Source organism: Alnus glutinosa, chromosome 2 (assembly GCF_958979055.1).
Source record: "Alnus glutinosa chromosome 2, dhAlnGlut1.1, whole genome shotgun sequence".
Lineage (NCBI taxonomy): Eukaryota > Viridiplantae > Streptophyta > Magnoliopsida > Fagales > Betulaceae > Alnus > Alnus glutinosa.
Genome location: NC_084887.1, coordinates 5,786,772 through 5,809,148, shown reverse-complemented (window position 1 = coordinate 5,809,148; position 22,377 = coordinate 5,786,772). Strand labels below are relative to the sequence as shown.

The window sequence follows — 22,377 nt, the reverse complement described above, 5'->3', positions numbered from 1 at the left end:
CTACTCGAATCTAACCTAAAACAATAACATTACTCCCTGTAAAATGCACGTGGGAATGAACCTAGACGAGGTGAGTTTGTCGGTGGAGTTATGAATTGAAGGGGTTGGACTTTGTCAATCCAATCTGACCATGGTTAAAGGTGGGGTAGTTGACCAGGTTGGATTAAGTGTTTTTTTTTTTTTTTTGTTTTTTTTGTGGTTAGGTTGGGTTTAGTTGAAACCTGAGGATAAATAATGATAATAAATTATTATTTCGGTTTCAATGAACAAGTTTCATTGAACAAGCTAGGATTTTGCCAAGAAGTTTCTTGGCCTGCTTATTATTATCCAACGCGGAATCAGAGCTGTGGTACGGTAGTTCTGCAGCTCTCTGCAATTTTTTCTACTAGTCTTGCATACATGCATAGAGTATAACTTCTTCCATGGCGGCCTTCAACGGAGCCTCTTCCTCCTCCCTTTCATCTTCTATTCATCAGTGCGCTTACGATGTATTTTTAAGTTTTAGAGGTCAAGATACTCGTAGAGCTTTTACTGCCCATCTATATGCAGCTTTGCGTCGAAATGATATCAATACGTTCATGGATGACAACCTTAGAAGCGGTGAAGAAATTTCACCAGCACTTCTCAAAGCCATTGAAGAGTCAGCGATTTCAATCATTGTACTCTCTAAAAACTATGCATCCTCCCGATGGTGCTTGGACGAGCTGATGAAGATCCTCGAGTGTAGAAAAACATGGGGGCAACACGTTCTACCCTTGTTCTATCACGTACATCCGTCGGAAGTACGGAATCAAACAAATAGTGTTGGAGAAGCATTCGTTAAACTTGAAGAAAGGTTTAAGCATGATCAAATGAAGTTGCAAAGGTGGAAGACAGCCCTATCACAAGTGGCCAATTTGTCCGGGAGGCTTTTGGGGAACAAGTATTTCTAACAACTCTTTTTATATTATAAGAAAGAATTCTAAATTCATTAAAAATTTCATTTGCATTAAGATCATATTTTGAAAATTAGTCATTTTTAATGCAATTTATTCTTACAAATATTGTATTGGCAGGAATGAAGCTGAATCTATTCGCGAAATCATTCAATGGATCAATTCAATATTATTAAAACATAGATACTTTCAAGTTGCTCAGGATCCAGAGTCTCGCCAACAATATGTGAAACCACTTTTAGATATAGAGAAGAATATTGATCGTACATGTCTAGTAGGTATCTTTGAAATTGGTGGAATTGATACAACAACTATCGCCAAAACCTTCTACAACTCGATTGCATCTCTAACCGAAGGTAGTTGTTCTCTTGAAAACATTAGAGAAACTTCCGACCAAAAGGTTATGATCCATTTGCAAAACTCGATCTCTAATGTTCCAATTCTATGGCTTTTCATAATGCACATCGTGCACAATATGAGGTTTTATCCCTAGAATTAAAATAAAACTCTTTATTGTTTCATGTTATTATCATGTCACTAATATATATAAATATGGTTGTCTTTTGAACTTAGAAAACAGGATAAGAGACTTACGAAATCAACCACTGCATGCATTAAACAGTGAAAAAAAGGTCAAAGACTTGATAGACTCCGGTGAGTTCTTGAAAACATTAGAGAAACTTTTTGCCAAAAGGTTTGATCCATTTGTAAAAGTCTCAATAGTTGTAATAATTCTGCAGGCTTTCATAATGCACACTGTGCAAAATATGAGGTTTTGTCCCTTTAAATTAAATTTGTCATTTCATATCATTATTATATAACTAATATATATATATGGTTGTCTTTTTGAACCCAGAAAACAAAAGAAGTGATAGAAGAAGTCGAGCAGTACTTTGTGCATTAGATAGTAAAAAACTTGTCAAAGCAGTTGACCATTGCTTTTTATTCATCAAAAAAATAGGAAAACCTGTCAAAGACTTGATAGGCTTGGGTGTGTTCAGACAAGAAAATATGGAAGGTATATATGCACCATTTTTTGATTGGAAATGCATTCAAGCAGCTACAGATAATTTCTCAAATGCAAAGAAGCTTGGACAAGGAGGGTTTGGATGTGTTTTCAAGGTGATTTCAATAGCATTAATTGGCATTTAATCTTAATGTAAACTAGTTTTTGGTTGGTAGTAATATCTTGAGTATGGTGACTTTGGTCCCAGGGCACATTTTCAGGAGGTGAAGAGATTGCAGTAAAAAGGCTTTCGAAGGTCTCGCAACAAGGCATAAAACAATATTTTGAAAAAGAGTTGGTGGTGATGACAAAACTTCAACACATGAATATTGTTAGGTTTCGAGGATATTGCATAAAAGGAAAAGAAAGGATTGCAGTTTATAAGTACATGCCGAACAAAAGCTTAGAGTCATTTATATTTGGTTGGTTTCTAAATGAAATTCCTAATATCTAGCATGCTTGATAAACTGTATCTTGTTTAAGTTAAAGCTGATTTGTTATTGTTGCTAAAACTGTTCTCTTGAATGGCAATGAAAACCATACAAGATCAAAAGAAACGCATGTGTTTGGACTGGAAAATGCGCGTCAACATCATTTTGGGAATAGCTCGTGGGCTTCTTTATCTTCACCGTGACTCCACATGGAGGATTGTTCATGGAAATCTAAAACCCGACAACATTCTTTTAGACGAGCAGATGAACCCCAAAATAGCTGACTTTAGCTTAGCAAGGATTGTTGGAAGCAAAGAAACCGGGGTAGTTAAAACTTTGTAAGCACAATTTTCAAACTCTCAACTCTATTTACACATAATATACAAGTGCCTACCTTATCCACTGATGAATGTTGGCATGCAGTGATTATATGTTTTCGGAAACTGAGGAAATAATTACCACAATAGCTGGAACTATGTAAGCACAATTTTCATTCCCCCAACTCTATTTACACAGAATATACAAGTGCCTTCATTATTTACTAATGAATTTTGGCATGTAGTGGCTATATGTCTCCGGAGTTACTAGCTTATGGAATTTTCTCAACCAAATCCGATGTTTATAGCTTTGGTGTACTTCTACTAGAGATTATAAGTGGAAGAAGGAATGCAGAATTGACTATGTCAGAACCACATGAGAACATTATAGAATATGTAAGTGTGTTTAATTTTCCATAATGACTATATTGTTTTGGTTATTTTATGCTTCATTCCAATTCTGAGTTTAAAATTGTCTCAGGCGTGGAGATTGTGTGGAGAAAACAAGGTGTTTGATTTAATGGACCCAACTCTACATGAAGTTTGTAATACAGATCAGTTTGTGAAGTGTGTACATATTGGACTCTTATGCGTACAAGACGACCCAAAAGACCGTCCCACCACATCAAATGTTGTTGCCATGCTTGACAGTGATACTCGAACACTTCCAACTCCAAAACAGCCCGCATATGTTCCAAGCCTTTCTAGCAAAGTTAGTTCTTTTCGGATAGCGGACACATATACGGAATTAACTAATAGTTTTGAGTTTGAAGGAAGATAATGGTTGATACCAATGCAAAGATTCGAGTGGACCAAACATTTGATATCAATTATGGTGCTCGTAGATATATATATGGTGCTTACCTGAAAAATCTCTCATGTAGTATTTTGGAACATTGGGATTACCATTCGTTTGCTCAGACGTTACTATGGGAATCATACGCTTAAGAGTGCTTAGTCATTATTTAGACTTTAAAAAACTATTTATCAAAATTTCAAACCACATAGAAGAATTTAACATTTATCCTTAAATATCGTGTTAAGAGCATTCATAGTGGGCTCTCTACATTCGGCTTTACTTTAAAATTTGACAAAAAAAACATCATATAATAGGCTCTTTAGCTAATGTAATATTTAACATCGGTAAGAATTCCTCTTTAAATGTAATGAGCTCAAAAGGTAAAAGTTAACTTTTTTTTCATATTATTTCCTCCCTTTGCACAACAAAGTTTTGAATTACAGTTATAGTTGGGCAGAGAAATTAAATTCTGATATATAGTTAGTTTCACTAATAAAAAATGATATTTAGTTAAAGGAGATAAATATTTAGAGAGTTTAATATTTAATAGGCTTGAAAAGTGGCTAGTTTAATAGTTTTTTAGAATTAAATTTAGAGAAAGTTCATTGTACCCATAAAATGGTATACCCAAAAATGACACTTAAACCAATTCAGGAACCGAATTGCCCCATAATATATTCCAAACAAAAGGATGCATCTACCGCTAATCTAAAGTTGGGCATGATTCTCAAGGTGCGTCCCATGGGAATCTAAAGTTGAATCAATGGTCGCTTTTTAAAAAAGAAAAAGAAAAAGAAAAGACAAATCCTCGTAATCATGTCGAGTTTTTTATTATTTTTCTAGGCACATAATCATGTCGATTTTTTAATTATTTTTCTAGGCACATAATCATGTACTTGATTATTCTAATTTCTCACAACGAGAACGAGAAAAGTAAAGCTACCAAGACTATACTGCAGAGGGAAATGGACGAATTTGCAGACCAAAATAATGAAAATTGCTGATCAGTAAAGCTTCTTGGTTAAAAAGCATGCAAGAACATCGTGGCGTTTTTGTATCAGGAAATCGTGAGGGCAACGAGATGATAAGCAGCCTCAGTATGGTTGAAATGATAGAAAATTTCAATGAAATTATTCGTAATGGTAAGCCATAGAAGAAAAATCAACTGTATATTGTCTTCAAGTTGCTTGCTGTATTCTATCTTTTCCTTGTACATACTCTTGTTCTGTTCCTGTCGTGTGGATTGCTATGCTAGAGATACTTTGAAGCAGGGCGACTGGATTATTGACGATGGAGAAACAACCCTTGTCTCCAGTACCTTTGAACTGGGATTCTTTACCTCTAGCAACAAAAGGTTCGTTGGGATATGGTACAAACAGGATCAACAAACAGTTGTGTGGGTTGCCAATCTAGACAGCCCAGTAGTTCCACTGGAGCTTTTGGAATTGCAGAAGATGGCAACCTTAAGGTATGGGATAATACTACTGGACACCTTTATTGGAATACTAGTGTTGAGATTTCTTTGTCTGCAAATCGAACTGTGCAGCTCATGGATTCTGGAAACCTGGACTTAAGCGATGATGGTGATGATCAGTTGGCGATGAGTCTGTGGGAGAGCTTCCAAAATCCAACTGATAAATTTCTTCCAGGTATGAAGATGGATGAAAGCCTGACGTTGACTTCATGGACAGGTGATGTTGACCCGGGAAGTGGGGAGTTCACGTTTAAGCAATACAAAGAAGAATCAGGCCACTACGTAATCTCAAAAAGGCCAGGACTACTCGATTATTGGAGAAGTTGGATGTCAGGCGACTTCTTGAGCTTTGATGAAATGCACGAGCATTTTGAAGTAGCAAACTTGTTATCAAATTTCAGCAGGCGGCAATGCGCGAAGCACAGCAAGTACTATAGCAGGTGTTTGCCGGAGGCTGATGGTTACAAAAGGTTAGTAATGAAGCATACGGGAGAATTACAGTATTTGAAGCGGGATGCGGACAGTGGAAATTGGGTTTTGGAATGGTGGGTGCCGAACGACAAATGTAGCATTTACAATGCTTGTGGGAAATTCGGCAGCTGCAATGTTAACAATGGTGTGCTATGCAAATGTTTGCCTGGGTTCTGGAGATTTTTTGGATGGGTGCACCAAAAATTCAACATCATCTGACAACAGCGACATGTTCTTGAACTTAAAGATGATGAAAGTGAACAACCCAGACTCTCGTATCTATGATGCAAACAATGAAACAGAATACAGAAAGCAGTGCCTTAACTCCAGCCTGTGTCAGGCTTATTCATTGACCGACATCTGCTGGATTTGGACTGAGAATCTAAGTAATCTTCAAGAGGAGTACACAAACGGTGGTCGTAACCTCTCTATCCGCGTGACAAAATCTGTTATAGGTACTCTTTTTACACCTTGAAATATGCTAGGATTAATTCAGTAGCTAAATTAAAAAATCATCATCAATGTTAAAAAGGGAACTGAGAAAACACCTATGCTGATATGGAATTTTAAAATCATATCGCTAATCTTTCTTTTTGTTCTTGACGATGACATTAAAGAGTCACTTGTCACCCGTGGGCTGCTAGGGTATTTATAGAAGTACTTGACATGTCACGCAACTTGTTATCATTACTATTCCAAATTTTATATACCTTTGCAGAATCAACTGTTAGGAATTGTGAGCCTTGGCACAAACTTGATACCCTATCCACTGAGCACTGGACCAAATTGCGGCGAACACACGTACTTCAAGCTTGATTGCAACAGTTCCACAGGCCAGGTTAAATTCAAGGCTCCCAGTGGCACCTATCGAGTAGCCAGTATCGATCCAAGTACACGAAAATTTGTCATCCAAGTCAAATATGTAGGATATGATAGAAATTCAGGAGCAACTCAGCTTCTCAATGACTCATTGCCGTTTATTGAGAGCACGTGGCTTTTCACTAATTCTAGCAACAGTTCTGGCACTGAAGCTGAAGTAAAGATTAGTTGGGAGACCCCGCACGAGCCAAGCTGTAATTCTTCCAGAGACTGCAAGGAATGGCCAAATTCAACTTCCAATGTAACAAGAGATGGAAAGAGGTGTCTTTGCACAGGAAACTTCCAATGGGATGGCTCAAATTTAAACTGCAATAAAGGTTAGGATGCTATTTCATGTGCCTCTGGCAGATTAAGATTGGTCTATTAGTGAAGGAGGATCCTGTCCTGCTGTTTTTTTTTTTTTAGTTGTGATAATTAAACCCCGGACCACTTTCTCCATTGCATTTCATCAGTATTAAGAAAAATTGACCCTGTTCAACTGAGGATTTGTGCAGCTTTCTAAAAGTTTTATTTTCCTTATGTATATATAATCACTTCTAATTGTATGTTAGAAATTGGAAGGTTTTTGGTAGAACTTTCAAATCCTCTTTAGCTTATTGCAAGGTTTAGGTTTTTGGTATCATGCTTACCTTGTACTAACAATAGACATTATAATTGCGATAATGAATCTAAACAGTATATCTGAGGAATTTGGCTTATGATCACTTTAATTTTTCCATCAGGGCTTGTAGAAGGTGATTATCCTCAACCTTCAGAAGAGCATTCAAAAGGAAAGATGTCGTTGACTCTGATTGTTATGATACCTCTAATAGTAGTGTTTCTCCTTTCAAGTGCAATTTTTTGTTTATATATGTGGAGACGAAAGATGGCCAAGAGACAAGGTAACTGCTTTACGAAATGCACTCTACAGAGCACAATCTGCAGCATTTCCATTTGACTCAAAATAAAGCCATTTATTAACTCTTTCATGTAATTAATTATCATGTTAGTGTAACTGATATATCTGGTTGTCTTCTGAACTTAGAAAACAGAAGAAGTGATGAAAGAAATTGAGTGCTTCGCACATTAGACAGTGAAAAACATCTCAAAGACTTGATGGGTTCGGGTGAGTTCAGAGAAGAAGATGAAAAAGGCATAGATGTACCCCTTTTTGATTTGGAAAGCATTCTAGCAGCTACAGATAACTTCTCAGATGCAAACAAGCTCGGAGAGGGGGGCTATGGGTTTACAAGGTTATTTCAACAACATTAATTGATGTTAGTGTTCATGAAAACTAGTTTATGGTGAGAGGTAACATTGTGAGTAAGGTGTCTCAGGGCACATTTCCAGGAGGACAAGAAATTGCGGTAAAGAGGATCTCAAGTGTCTCAGGACAAGGCTTACATGAATTTAAAAATGAGGTGGTATTGATTGGAAAACTTCAACATAGAAATCTTGTTCGACTTCGGGGATATTGTGCAAAAGGATATGAAAAGATTTTACTCTATGAGTACATGCTTAACAAAAGCTTAGACTCATTTATATTTGGTTGCTTCTAAACTGAATTCCTAATCTCTTGTAGTGCTTGATAGACTATATATCTTGTTTAATGTGGCTAAAATTATTCTCTTGAATGACAAATGAAAACCTTGCAAGATCAAAAGCTAAGCATGAGTTTGGATTGGGATATGCGCTTCAAAATAATTTTGGGAATAGCTCGTGGGCTTGTTTATCTTCATCATGACTCCAGATTGAGAATCATCCATGGAGATCTGAAAACTAGCAACATTCTTTTAGATGAGGAGATGAACTCCAAAATATCCGACTTTGGATTGGCAAGGATGATTGAAGGCAAAGAAACAGGGGCAAACACAACGAGACTAGCTGGAACTTAGTAAGTTTATTATAGACACTATACAGCGTAATTGTGAAAGCTTATTCAATCCTAACTCTATTTAGACAAAAAAAATGTACACGTGCCTAACTTATCCACTAATATACATTATTATGCAGTGGCTATATGTCCCCGGAGTACGCATTAAATGGACTTTTCTCAGTTAAATCTGATGTTTTTAGCTTTGGTGTAGTTCTACTTGAGATTATAAGTGGAAAAAAGAATTATGAGTCAAATCTAGCCATGAGCCTTAAAGGTTATGTAAGTGTGTTTACTTTTTTGTAGTCATTAATTTCTTTGGTCATTTTATACTTCATTACAATTCTGATTTTAAGATTGTCTCAGGCATGGAGATTGTGGGTAGAAAACAAGGTGTTGGATTTAATGGACCAGACTCTACGTGAAGTTTGCAATGCATATCAGTTCGAGAAGTGTGTAAACATTGGACTTATATGCGTACAAGAAGATCCAAATGACCGCCCCACCATGTCAACTGCTGTTACCATGCTTGACAGTGAAACTGCAACAATTCCAACTCCAAAACTGCCATCTTTTTTTTCAGGCACAGAGCTTTCCAGCACAACTAGTTCTTCCACAAGACCAGACACATATACGGAATCAACTAGTAGTTTAGGAGGAACATGATAATCCTTGATACCAATGCAAGTTTCTGTCCTTTACTAGACTTGAAAAGGTTCTAGTGGACAAAATATTGGATTATATAAATAAGAAGGTTGTATTTGCCGTTCACCCAAATGAATCTTTTCTCCCAATATACATTGCTTTACTTGGAACTTCTCTATGGTAACTGTATTTGGTAATGACGGTAGTTTTGCGTGCTATTTTGTTCCAGTCATTGTGAAGTAACCTATATGTAAGATTTGAATATCTATTCCTTTACTTGAAACTTCTCAACAGTAATTGTATTTTGTGATGATTGTAATTTCTTTTCTTTTCTTTTTTCGCTATTCTTGTTTTTCCGGTTCAAGTTTGAATATAATCTCTTCTGATTCAAGTGTGGGGCGGAGGATTTGAGCAGTGTTATTCACATGCAAGAATCAAGTCAAGTGAAGTTGAGCAGAGTTGGCTATCTAGGCTTTTGACAAAATCAACTTCCTCAATCCTCCTAAAGCCTATATTTACACTTCCACCCTCTATTATGCCTATCTAACATTACAATGCCAATCAATAGTTGCCTGTTTGATTCCTTTTCACTTGAGTCTCATGTTTAGTTGGCAAAACCTGGCCAAGACCGTACACTTTTAGTAGACACTCCACATAAGGAATGCCGGGCAACCATTTTCAAGTATCTTCACATAATTATCAAGTTAATGATTACCTTAGCACTCTCCCTTAGAGAAATTTTACCATTTACCCTAGCTAACTTAAGCGTTAGAGATTTCCTTAGCCAACATCCCCTCCTCCAATTCTCCAATTATCTTACTCCTTGTAGGCATCCACTGTCAGAATTTCATGCCATCTTTGTGAATATTTGACTACTTTCTTAGGCAAAAGATCTTATGGTGCAAACTAGATCGATGGGTGCTAGGAGAAACGCCGTGGACACTACAGTCTAAGGACCTCATGAAAACCCGCCTCATGACCCCTAGGACCAACATATCTCCATGCTAGACCTCCACCAGCAATGTCTCAACCGAAACATGAACCTATTCCCGCAACAAAAGCAAATGTTAATGCAACACTCTTGCAGGGACCAAAGACCCTCCCATCGCGATGAACTGGAGCCACCTATAGGAGGGAAGAAGATGAATTTCCTAAAGCAAAAAAGCCAGATGGGGGGCTAGACCGTGAAAACCAACATGAGTCCCTAGAAATTTTTTGAAAGGAAAGCACATGGAGGAGTTAGAAGCATCTAGCCACGTAGAGGAGCAACTGAGGAGATGCAGGCCAAACTGGACGGCATGATGGAGGCCCTCAATGAAAAAAAAATAATAATGATGGTTGTGGATGAGCTTTTCCGTTTGGTCAAACTTCAAGTTCACCCCTCAGATAATGGAACTTCTCCTTCCCGGAAGTTCAAGATGTCCCAACTGGAAATGTTTGATGGTACCCAAGACCCCCTGGACCAACTGAAACTTACAAGGCCCTCATGCACTAGCAACTCGTCCCTAATGAGATCATATACAGGTCCTTCCCAACTACGTTAAAGAGATCAGGTTGGAGGTTGTTCAAAAGGCTGAAATGAGGGCCGATCAGCTCCTTCACCATGCTAAGCCGACAATTTGTGTGGCACTTCCTCGGGGAACAGAGACAACTAACGCTGGTAACATACCTCCTGAATATCTAGCGAAATACTGACAAATCCCTTTGAGACTACGTGTGTCAGTTCAATCGGGAAATGATGTTGGTAGACGACATAGATGAGAAGGTGGTCTTGACAACCCCCACGGGAGGTATGCGGTCATCAAAATTCGTTATCTCCCTATTAAAGCACAACACACCCCTAATTCTTCTCTAACACAAGAGTTCTAGTGAGTGTATCGAGAAGACTTCCGGTAGTTCACAACTCCTAGTAACAACCGGTTCCTAAAGATAAGAGTCCTACTTGTATTGAGTGAAAGAGTTTTACTTGTATTTAAGTTAGTATAGATTATTGATTACAGTTTTGTATTAGATAAGACTTATCCCTAAGAGATAGTATTAGATTAGGAAGCTAGAAGTTAGAAGTTATCTTGTATTCTATACAAACTCTATATAATGGAATAGACACTCACAAGTTGAGTAAGCTTTGAAAGCCAAATATTCTGTGTTTTTATATGGTATCAATGCCCTCAATAGACTAGCGTCTTTTTTACCATTATCATGTCCGATTTTACAACCACTTCAGGCGAAACAATTCCCACCCTTACTCCATTGTCACCCAATATTGTGTTCTTTATCCCAAACATGAATCATACCCTGCAAATCAAACTCTCCGATGCCAATTTTCCAAGCTGGAAAACTCAGATCATGGCTTTTGTTAAAGCCCAAGACTCTTATGGTTTCCTGGATGGTACTTCTACACCTCCAACCCTGACAATTCCGAATCCGAGCATCACTCCAGATGCTCCTACCACCATAGCAAATCCAGAATTTTTAGCTTGGTGCCAACGTGATCAGATGCTACTCAGCTTGCTCATCTCCACGCTTACTGAACCGCTTGTTGTTCATGCTGTTGGTTGTGCTACCGCTCACCAACTTTGGACTACCTTAGTGCCCATGTTTGCTTCTCAAGCCCGTTCTCGGGTCCTACAGATTCATTATCAACTTGCTACCTCCAAGAAGGGTAGCGCATCAATCACGAAATTCTCTCAAACGTTCAAGGCTCTATGTGACAACCTTGTGCTGCCGGCCAACACCTCAACAACTTTGAACGAACCTCCTATTTCCTAGCAGGTTTCGGATCTAATTACAATCCGTTTGTTACCTCCATCACTACCTGGTTGGATCCTCTATCTCTCAATGAAATCTACGGCCACCTTCTGGCACATGAGATGCGAATCTTTCATCACAAGGTTCCCCATTGCTCGGTCGAGGCTATCGCAGTCGTGGTTACACCAACAACTACTGTGGTCGAGGATTTTTTCTCTCCTAGCCACGGCAGAGGAACCTCCTCTCATCCTGACTTAGGACAATCTTCAAGACCCATCTGCCAGCTGTGTGGCAAAATCGGGCACATTACCCCCAAATGCTATCAGCGTCTAGACCCTGCATCTGCTGGACCACCTTCTGCCCAGTACCAGTCCACTCAAGCATATTACTCTTCACCTACTCTTCCTCCAGAAGAGAACTAGTACCCGAATATTGGTGCAACACACCACCTTACCAACAACTTGCAGAATCTGAAATGGGCAAGATCAGATCCGCATAGGTAATGTTACAGGTCTGTCTATCTCTCACTCCAGTTCTGCATCTCTTTCTTTCTCTCATCAAAAATTTCTACTCAAACAACTACTTCAAGTTCCTAATATAAGCAAGAATCTCCTCTCTGTTCGTCAATTTGCACTTGACAATGATGTTTTCTTTGAGTTTCATTCTTCTTTTTTTACTATTAAGGATCACAAGACCAGGCTCCCAGTTCATCACGGCCAACTTAAGGATGGCCTTTATCACATCTTCCCTCCGCAAGTGCATTCATCTCAATCACAAGCACTCGTTGGTGAGAGGACTTCTCCAAATAGTTGGCACCACCGTTTGGGACATCCAGCTCTTCGAATAGTCAACTTTGTTCTATCCAAATTTCAGCTTCCCGTTTTATCCAATAAGGCAACAGTACCCTGCATTGTCCGTGCATAAGCAAAAGGTCACCACTTGCCCTTTTCAGTTTCTCAAACTTCTATTTGTAATCCTTTAGACTTAATTTATTCAGATGTCTAGGGTCCTTCCCCACCTATTTCAATCAATGGAAATCGATTTTATGTCTCTTTTGTGGATGCTTTCAGTCGGTTTACTTGGGTCTACCATATTCAGGCCAAATCTGATGTCATGCAAGTGTTTATCAAATTTCAATCAATGGTTGAACGTCTTCTTAATGTCAAAATAAAATCTGTCCAAACTGATGGGGGTGGCAAATATCGCAACCTCCACAAATATTTCCAATCCATTGGCATTCTCCATCGTGTTTCCTGTCCTCACACTCATCAACAACAAGGGTGTGTGGAAAGGAAACATTGACACCTCATTGATACAACCTTGGCTCTCCTTGCAACAAGCTCACTTCCGAAGAAATTCTGGGATGATGCTTGTTTAACTTCTTGCTATCTCATAAACTGACTGCCGACTCCCCTACTCAAAAACCTTTCTCCTTTTGAGAAACTTTTCTCTCAAGTCCCGGATTATAAGTTTCTTAAGGTTTTTGGTTGTCAGTGTTTTCCTAATCTTTGTGCGTATAACTCTCACAAATTCTCACTTAGATCCAAACCATGTGTCTTCTTAGGATACAACACAAGTCATAAGGGCTATAAATGATACCACCCTGAAACTGGCCGAATTTTTATCTCTAGGGATGTCATCTTCCATGAAGATGTCTTTCCCTTCTCAAACACTACTTCTTCTCCAACTCCAGATCCTCCCTCTTCCACTCCTGTTTCTGTTTCATTAACCCCATCTATTCCACAAACACTAGCACTATCAACTCCACCCACCGACCCCATTCCCACGATACATTCTTCCCCTACTCGTGCTAGTATCTCTATTCCTTCTATTCCTTCTATTTCTTCTATTGCAAAACCGGATGTGTCACCTATGCAGCAACCTCTCCGTTTACATCCTATGCGGACCCGATCTCAAAATAATGTCAGGACCATCCGAAAGCTCACTAACAGGACAATGCGCTACCCTCTACCTCGGGCCTTAATTTCTGAAGCTGCTCTTACAGAACCTACATGTTTCACCAATGCTGTCAAAGTTAGTGAATGGTGCATTGCCATGCAAACTGAATTTAATGCTTTGCTCAAAAACAGCACTTGGACAGTTGTTCCTTCATCGGTTGTGAAAAATGTGGTTGGCTGCAAATGGATTTTTAAATTAAAAGGAAGGCGGATGGGTCTATTGAGTGTCATAAAGCATGACTGGTTGCAAACGGCTTTCACCAACATGCGGGCATTGACTATGGTGAGACATTCAGCCCTGTTGTCAAGCCGACCACCATACGTACTGTGTTATCACATGCCTATTCTTCCGAGTGGTCTATGAAACAAATCGACATACAAAATGCATTCCTGCATGGTCTCTTGTCCGAGAATGTCTACATGGATCAACATCCGGGGTTTATTCATCCTTTGTATCCTCATTACATATGCAAACTGAAAAATGCTCTTTATGGCTTGAAGCAGGCACCACGAGCATGGTTTACTCGCCTTAGTGGGAAACTGGTTGATCTTAGTTTTATTGGCTCAAAAGCAGATTCATCTATGTTTATCTATCATACCACAACAGTCACTATGTATTTACTTATTTACGTTGATGATATTATTATTGTTTCCTTTGTTCCCACTGCCATTGATGAACTCCTACAGCTATTAAGCACTAATTTTGCTATTAAAGACCTTGGAAAGTTACACTACTTCCTTGGTATTGAAGTTATACCCGTGAAGGATGAGCTTTTACTTTCCCAACAACGCTACATTCGGAACTTACTCTCCAAAATGAATATGACAGAAGCAAAACCAATCTCATCTCCCATGTCGTCTTCTTCAGCCTTATCCACATTTACAGGTGATCCTATGGAAGAGCCCTCTTTATATAGAAGCACGGTGGATTCACTTCAGTACTTATCTCTTACCCGCCCAGATTTGGCGTTTGTGGTTAATCGTGTGTGTCAATTTATGCGTCATCCAACCAAACTTCATTGGCAAGCTGTAAAGTGGATCCTTAGATACCTCAAACATACCATCACTCATGGTTTACTGTTACAAAAGACCTCAACAGATTCTCTTCAAGCATACACGGATGCTGACTGGCAGGATGCTCAGATGATTGGTGTTCAATCGGTGCTTATTGTGTTTTCCTTGGTTCCAACTTGATTTCTTGGAGTTCTCGTAAGCAGCCTACTGTTTCAAGGTCTTCTATAGAATTTGAATACAAATCTGTTGCCAACACGGCTGCTGAGGTGATCTGGATAAGCTCTCTCCTCAAAGAACTTGGTCTTACACTTTCTAGTCCACCGAAGATATGGTGTGACAACATTGGTGAAACTTATTTGTCAGTCAATCCAATTTTTCATGCTCACACCAAACATGTAGCTATTGACTTCCATTTTGTTCGAGAGTTGGTTGCTTCCAAAGACCTAGAGATTCTATTTGTTCCAAGTGCCGATCAAATTGCAGATGTTCTCACTAAGCCACTTGTTTCCAAGAGGTTTCATCATCTATCATACAAGCTCAACGTCTGTTCACTCCCGTTGAACATAAGGGAGGATATTAAAGCACAACACACTCCTATTCTTCTCTAACACACAAGAGTTCTAGTGAGTGTATAGAGAAGACTTCTGGTAGTTCACAACTCCTAGTAACAACCGGTTCTTGAATTAGTTGGATTGATGAGTTTGTGGGAGTTGCCTTGATGTATTGGGAGAGATTTTAATGTGGTCCGTTTTCCAAGTGAGAGGTCTAGTGGTGCCGGCTTTTCTGCAGCTGTGGAAGAGTTTTTAGACTTCATTTTCATGCAAAATTTGGTGGATCTACCTCTTGAAGTGGCTAGTTCACTTGGTCAAATAATCAGGAAGATCAAAAATGGTCTAGAATTGATAGATTCTTAGTCTCTCCGGAGTGGGAAGAAAGATTTCCTGAAGTGACACAGAAGAGATTGCCTAGACTTCTATCCGATCATTTTCCTTTGTTGTTAGATTGTGGGGCACCAAGAGGAGGTAATAAGTACTTTAAGTTTGAGAACATGTGGCTGAAACATGAGGGTTTTGTTGAGCAGGTTAAGAAGTGGTGGTTGTCTTATAATTTTTTTGGTTTTCCTAGTTATATTTTGGTGAATGAGTTGAAGGCGTTGAAGACAGATTTGAAGGAATGGAACGTAGAAGTGTTTGGTGATATAGGGAAGAAAAAGAAAGAATTATTGAAGGGTATTCGAAAACTGGGTGTAATTGAAGAATGTTGTGGCTTAGAGGAGGACGAAAGGGTTCGTAAGATTGATATGTTGAGAGAGACGGAGAAAACTCTTCTTTTTGAGGAATTGAACTGGAAATAAAAATTTAGAGTTTTGTGGCTGAAGGAAGGGAACAAGAATATAAAATTTTTTCACAGGGTGGCAAACTCTCATCGTAAATTCAATCAAGTGAACTCTTTGAAGATCAATGGTGAAATTTCCAAGAACCCTACAGAGATTCAAGAGCACATACTCCAGTTTTACAATAATCTGTATATTGAGAATTGTTCTTGGCGGCTAAGGGTGGAGGGTCTATCTTTCCTATCCATTGATGAGGATGAAAGTATTTGGTTAGAAAGAGATTTTGAGGAGAATGAGGTGTGGGATGTGTTCAGGGAGTTGAACGAAGATAAGGCACCAAGTCCAAACGGCTTCACTATGGCATTCTTTCAGAAGTGTTGGAATATTTTAAAATACGATTTATGACTGTCTTTGCAGAATTTTATTCTCGAGGTAAGTTCGAAAAGAGTTTTAATGCTACTTTTGTTTCTTTGATTCCAAAAAAGACTGGTGCCATGGATGTGAAAGATTTTCGCCCTATTAGTTTGATTGGAGGGATTTACAAGATTATATCCAAGGTTCTCGCGAACAGATTTAAATTAGTATTGGGTAAGATTATCTTGAACACACAGAATGCGTTTATTGGTGGTAGACAAATCTTGAATGATGTGCTTATTGCTAATGAATGTGTGGATAGTCATATTCGATCGGGAGACCCAGGACTTTTGTGTAAGCTGGATTTGGAGAAGGCATATGATCATGTAAATTGGGACTTCTTGCTTTATTTGTTGCAGCGGTGTGGTTTGGGAGAAAAATGGAGGGATTGGATATGTTTTTGTATTTCTACAGTGAGTTTTTCTATTCTTGTGAATGGAACCCCATCAGGTTTTTTTAATAGTTCTAGTGGTTTGCGACAAGGAGATCTTCTTTCTCCTTTGTTGTTTGTAGTGGTTATGGAGGCTTGGAGCCGAATGCTGACTGCCACATTGGATCAAGGTAATTTGACAGAGTTTTCAGTGGGTGCCAAGGAGTCTGAGGCTTTAGTTGTGAATCACTTGCTGTTTGCTGATGATACAATGATTTTTTGTGGTGCTCAAGAAGAACAAATTCGACATATGAGATGTATCTTCTTATACTTTGAGGCAGCTTTTGGTTTGAGAATTAACTTAGGAAAATCAAAAATTATCCCTATTGGTGTAGTAGAGGATGTCAAAGGGTTGGCTAATCTTCTTGGATGTCGGGTTACATCTTTGCCTATGACTTACTTTGATTTGCCTTTGCGTGCCTCTTACAAGTCCACTTCTATTTGGAATAGTGTTATTGAGAAAATGGAAAGGAGGTTGGCAGGATGAAAGCGAATGTATTTGTCGAAGGGTGCCCGGTTGACTCTTATTAATAGTACGCTCTCCAATATTCCTATGTATTACTTGTCGTTGTTTCCTATTCCAGTGAGGTTGACTAATCGTCTTGATAAAATTCAAAAGGATTTTCTTTGGGGGGGCATTGATGACGAGGCCAAATTTCATCCAGTGAATTGGAACAAGATATGTACTCCTTTGCATGCAGGTGGGTTGGGAGTTCACAATTTCATCCAGTTCAATCGAACACTCCTGGGTAAGTGGTTGTGGAGATATGGTAGGGAGAGAGGCTTTATAGCGATCGGTGATTGATGCCAAATTTGAGAGTCTAAAGGGTAAGTGGTGCTCGAAAGAGGTGTCGGGTTCTTTTGGAGTGGGTGTGTGGAAACATATTAGAATGGGATAGGAGAAGTTTCGCAATTTTGTTGGTTTTGAGGTGGGGAATGGATCACATATTAGTTTTTGGCATGATAGGTGAGTGGGGATAGATCCTTGAAGCAATGCTTTCCAACTCTTTTTAGTATTGTGAGGAACAAAGATGCGATGGTGGTGGATAATTTGGTTGTTCATAATGGTGTTATTCAGTAGAATGTTCCTTTTACGCGGCTAATCCAGGATTGGGAGATGGATATGGTCTTTTCTTTCCTAGATCGACTGTACTCCATTTCGGCTCGACATGGAGAGGGTGATAGGTTAGTGTGGAATCCCTCTAAAAATGGTTTATTTGAGGTGAGATCCTTCTATGAAGAGCTTATTAGGAAAGATTGCCCATCTTTTCCATCTTTTCCATGTAGGAATATTTGGCTTGTTAAGGCTCCAACTAGGGTGACTTTCTTTGTATGGTCAGTAGCTTTGGGCAAAATATTGACGCATGATAACTTTCGTAAGAGGAATATTATAGTCATTGAGTGGTGTTGTTTGTGTAAGAAGAGTGGGGAGTCTATTGATCATTTGTTACTTCACTACGAAGTAGCCCGGGATCTTTGGAGCTACATTCTTATTTTATTTGGGGTAGTGTGGGTTATGCCACGCACGGTGTTGGAGCTGTTAAATAGTAGGGGGGGCGTTGGGTATGGTAGTGCTAAAGAAGCTTGGCGGTTAGCTCATTTGTGCTTATTGTGGTATATTTGGCAGGAGCAGAATACGAGGCTCTTTGAAGATGTAGAGACATCTATGGTTGAGCTACGAAAGCGGTTGCTCAATACGTTATATATTTGGGCAGTGTTCCATCATAGCTTGAATGTTTTTACTTATGTAGATTTTTTAAAATTATTATCTGTTCGTCCTTTTTAGGTGCTCTCTTGTATACTTCCCGTGTATAAGGGTTGCGTCATTTTGCGCTTATTTTGAATAAATTGCAATTACTTATAAAAATAAAAAATTAAAAAAAAATTAAAAAAAATAAAAAAAAATTAAAAAAAAAAATAAAATAAAATAAAATAAAAAAAAACCGATTCCTAAAGATAAGAGTCCTACTTGTATTGAGTGAAAGAGTTTTACTTGTATTTAAGTTAGTCTAGATTATTTTTTGATAAGTAGTTAGTCTAGATTATTGATTACAGTTTTATATTAGATAAGAGTTATCTCTAAGAGATAGTATTAGATCAAGAAGCTAGAAGTTAGAAGTTATCTTGTACTCTGTACAAACTCTATATAATGGAATAGACACTCACAAGTTGAGTAAGCTTTGAAAGCCATATATTCTGTGTTTTTATACACCCTTACCAAGAATCCGTCAACTAGCATGGCAAAGTTTATGTCTAAAGGCCAGAAGTTTATGAACGCAAAAGATACCATGAGCACCCAAAAGGGTCAAAACCAAGGAGAGAGCAACCAGCCTAGCAAAAAGAGGATAGAGTCTGAATCCGCAAGACCCTGAATGTGAATCCAAGAAGGCCAATGAGTGACCCAAATCTCAACAAAGGAGCTCGGGTCCACCTAATGGCTAGTTCGCCCACTTCACACCACTCAGCACTCTTCTAGAGTAGGGATGACCCAAAGTTTATTATTATCCTCAAAGGTTACCGCCTATGTTTTTATGTCTGCATATCAATTTAAATTCCACATGTCAACACTCTTGGCCTTATAATTCCTCACCATCTTAAACAATTTAAGTAAGCAAATGCTCTACGTGTATCCATTCATCAATGCTTAATAATTCCTTTGTCAATAGAATTATTTACTTATTTCATCATATCTCAAAATATTTATCTAACCCAAAAAATTTTGGATGCTCTCTGACACATTTAATAAGCTCCTTACCACAATTTCAAGATGTTCAGCCTTACACAAATTTACTCCCATAAATCAAATCATCCCAAGAATGAACATTTTCTTGCGGCTATCTATAGCTCGGCTTTATGCTGTAGAGTAAACTAAGCTTTGACGCTTGAAGTGGAGTTGATCGGACCTCATTTGTTTAGTCTTACTTAATTCCATCAATCACTCAGGCTGAAATTCCTATTATGAATGTTGTCAAATACAGTGGTAAAAAATTTTCGGTTTACAACCTAAGCTCTCAAAGTTTTTAGGGACTTTTTTTGGCTAAATCATTAAGTGGGTATAACAGAAAATCATCCATACATACTAACCCATGAATTTTCGTCAACAATCAGTCAATACAAAAGAGAAAAAGAAAGAAAACATGAAAGGGGATTTCGGGTAAGGGTTTAAATCCACGAGAAGAGAAACCTGAGGGAGGGAATTTGGGCTTATACCTTGCGTTGCAATAACGAAAAAATCTTCCCCCAAGCTCTCCGTGGTCTGCTCTCTCTCTCTCTCTCTCTTGCGTTTCTCCTACAGTCCTACGCTCCCCCTCTCACGGCTCTTTCTGGTTTCCGTCTTTTGAAAGGAGAAGCACTCTGTTTTCTCCTACGCTCCCCCTTGGTGTGCTTGATAACGACCACCAGTCCACCACAATCCATCCCCTTATTTTCACTTCTAAAATATATATATATATATATATATATATATATATATATTAAAACATTCTCTTTTTTTTTTCACTTTTTTATACTATATTAATTATTTTTTATTATTATTTAAATAAAAAAATTACTACAAAATAAAACTTTTCACTTTTTCATATATAAATTCTTTTTACTTTATATTACCTCAATTACTTTTCACTACTACTCAAAAAAAAATCACGGTATCAATATTTACCAAACATACATGTACCACAACAATCAGTTAGATAAAAGTAAAAAAAAAAAAAAAAATGACTATTTAAAATTACTCATTTAATAAATTAAATTTAAAATTGTCAATTTGATATAAGACGGAAGTTTTCTATAAATTAAATTGCAAAAGTTCTTATAACTCAATATCTAAGTAATATTAAGTGTTTTTTAAACATATAAAATACATATATTTTTTAATTAATTTCACTCATTTGATAAGATTTTCAGCTAAATCCTAATAAAGAACTTCAAAATTCCCAAGATGACTCTTCTCTTTTTTATGGAAAAAATAAAATAAAATTGCAAAGATTTAGTCATTGCTCAGAATTTAACAAAATTTACAAAAATATTCAATCTATAATCTTTGAGAAAAATATTATTACATATTTTTAAAAAATAAACTGGAATATTGTGAGAATTTTGACAAGATTTAACAGAAAATTCTAACGGATATGTGAAATTGAACAAAAAAAATAAACTAATTAATATGCTAAATTAAGAGTTCTTTAAGTTTAGAGAGTAATTATAAAAGTAGTGATAATTGAAGAAGGTTAAGTGAAGTTTTAAAATATATATATTATGTTGGCAACTCTTATGGCCATTTTGTCAACATTCCCTTTACCATTACAAATCAGAATATCTAAACAAAATTTTAGCAACTTCCTATTGATAAAAGTTTTTTTTTAGTATCTCATCATTCTTTCCAAAATTTCCAATAGGGCTATATAATTTCCTCTTTTTTTTTTAGGCCATTTACTCCTACTTTATAAATTCAACCTTAAGTCAAAAATCCATTTTACTAAGTGCATTAATTGACAAATTCCGACGTGAAAGTAGGCTGTGACCCAAAAGATTTGTTTCCTAATAAATAAATTTTCCAAAATCTTCTCATCCGCTAATTAAGAGTCGGATGACATAGTGAAAGGCATAGTAGTAACAATTAGAAGCATCTACGTCTTCTAACCAAAAGATAAAACAAGCCTAAGGCTTAAAAGAACAATAAATCCTACAGAGTATTTTCTCAGATTTAATAATAATTCAATTGTACATTGTCTACTACATGCTACTACCTTCAATATTTATATTAAAACAAATCTACTTCTAATAGTAGAAGGAAACTTAATCCTAGTAAGAAAAGTAAATAATTAAATCTTAATAAGAAAAGAAAATATATAATTGAAAAAATAAATTCTTCACCAAATAAAATCTCCAGCTTGGAAGTCAATTCTTTCCTTTCTTGATATATCAGGATTGCTTCTGCTTGACAATCGCCTCTTGGAGATCGCTTCTCGACTATGGCTTGGCATTCTATGAATTTTGGTGAGTTGGAAAATATTCATCAATTGCAACTAATAAAATTAAAGGAGTGCTATACATACTCTCAAGTATTCACTCCTAACTTGTCTCAATGACATGACAGTAAAAATCACTATTAAATGAAATAATAAATATTAAAAGTATATATATGATCCAATAGTAATTTTCACTGCCACTTCAAATAATTAACATTTTAAAGCATGCGCAGAATTTCTCGTAACATAAAATTAAGTACACTTTCCACCCATTCCCACCGCCAACGAGACATGTTATATGCACATCATTTGTATATCTTTTGTACATCACTTTTTTAAATCAACAATTGGATCTGTAGGACCCACATGTGAATCATTGTGGGTCCTACAAATCTAATGGTTGATTTAGAAAACTAATGTACAAAAGATGTACAAGTAATGTGCAAAAGTCATTTCTCCCATCAATAGGCACTAGATGCTTATTTTTTGGCTGACCACATCTGCGTATTGAGAATTTCATTCATACTGGACACCACCATCGGGGCTTTTTTTTTTTTTAATTTATTTGTAATGAATGAGTGAATTTTGTATAAACAAACAAACGACTACAAAACTCTCTTCAGCAAAAAATAAAGAACACTGATATTATACAAGTATCAACACCCACCAATCCTCTCTCGATCTACAAAACTCTCTTAGAATAT

The 22,377-nt window shown here is 37.4% G+C and overlaps 1 protein-coding gene, 1 long non-coding RNA gene and 1 pseudogene across 2 annotated transcripts; 2 read left to right on the top strand and 1 right to left on the bottom strand.

Moving 5' to 3' along the window:
* Positions 1-378: 378 nt before the first annotated feature.
* On the top strand, positions 379-3,713 carry LOC133860750 (G-type lectin S-receptor-like serine/threonine-protein kinase At4g03230). Its single transcript, XM_062296359.1, has 9 exons — positions 379-922; positions 1,056-1,291; positions 1,509-1,589; positions 1,792-2,057; positions 2,150-2,363; positions 2,488-2,710; positions 2,796-2,849; positions 2,935-3,085; positions 3,171-3,713. Exons 1-9 carry the CDS (start codon positions 423-425, stop codon positions 3,468-3,470), a joined length of 2,025 nt encoding a protein of 674 aa, XP_062152343.1. The 5' UTR covers positions 379-422; the 3' UTR covers positions 3,471-3,713.
* Positions 3,714-4,612: 899 nt separating this feature from the next.
* On the top strand, positions 4,613-9,198 carry LOC133860751 (G-type lectin S-receptor-like serine/threonine-protein kinase At4g03230; annotated as a pseudogene).
* LOC133860753 (uncharacterized) lies at positions 5,971-20,110 on the bottom strand. Its single transcript, XR_009898931.1, has 2 exons — positions 19,917-20,110; positions 5,971-6,522 (listed from the first exon to the last, which is right to left on the bottom strand). It is a non-coding gene; the product is annotated as an uncharacterized LOC133860753 (long non-coding RNA).
* Between the last annotated feature and the right edge of the window lie 2,267 nt (positions 20,111-22,377).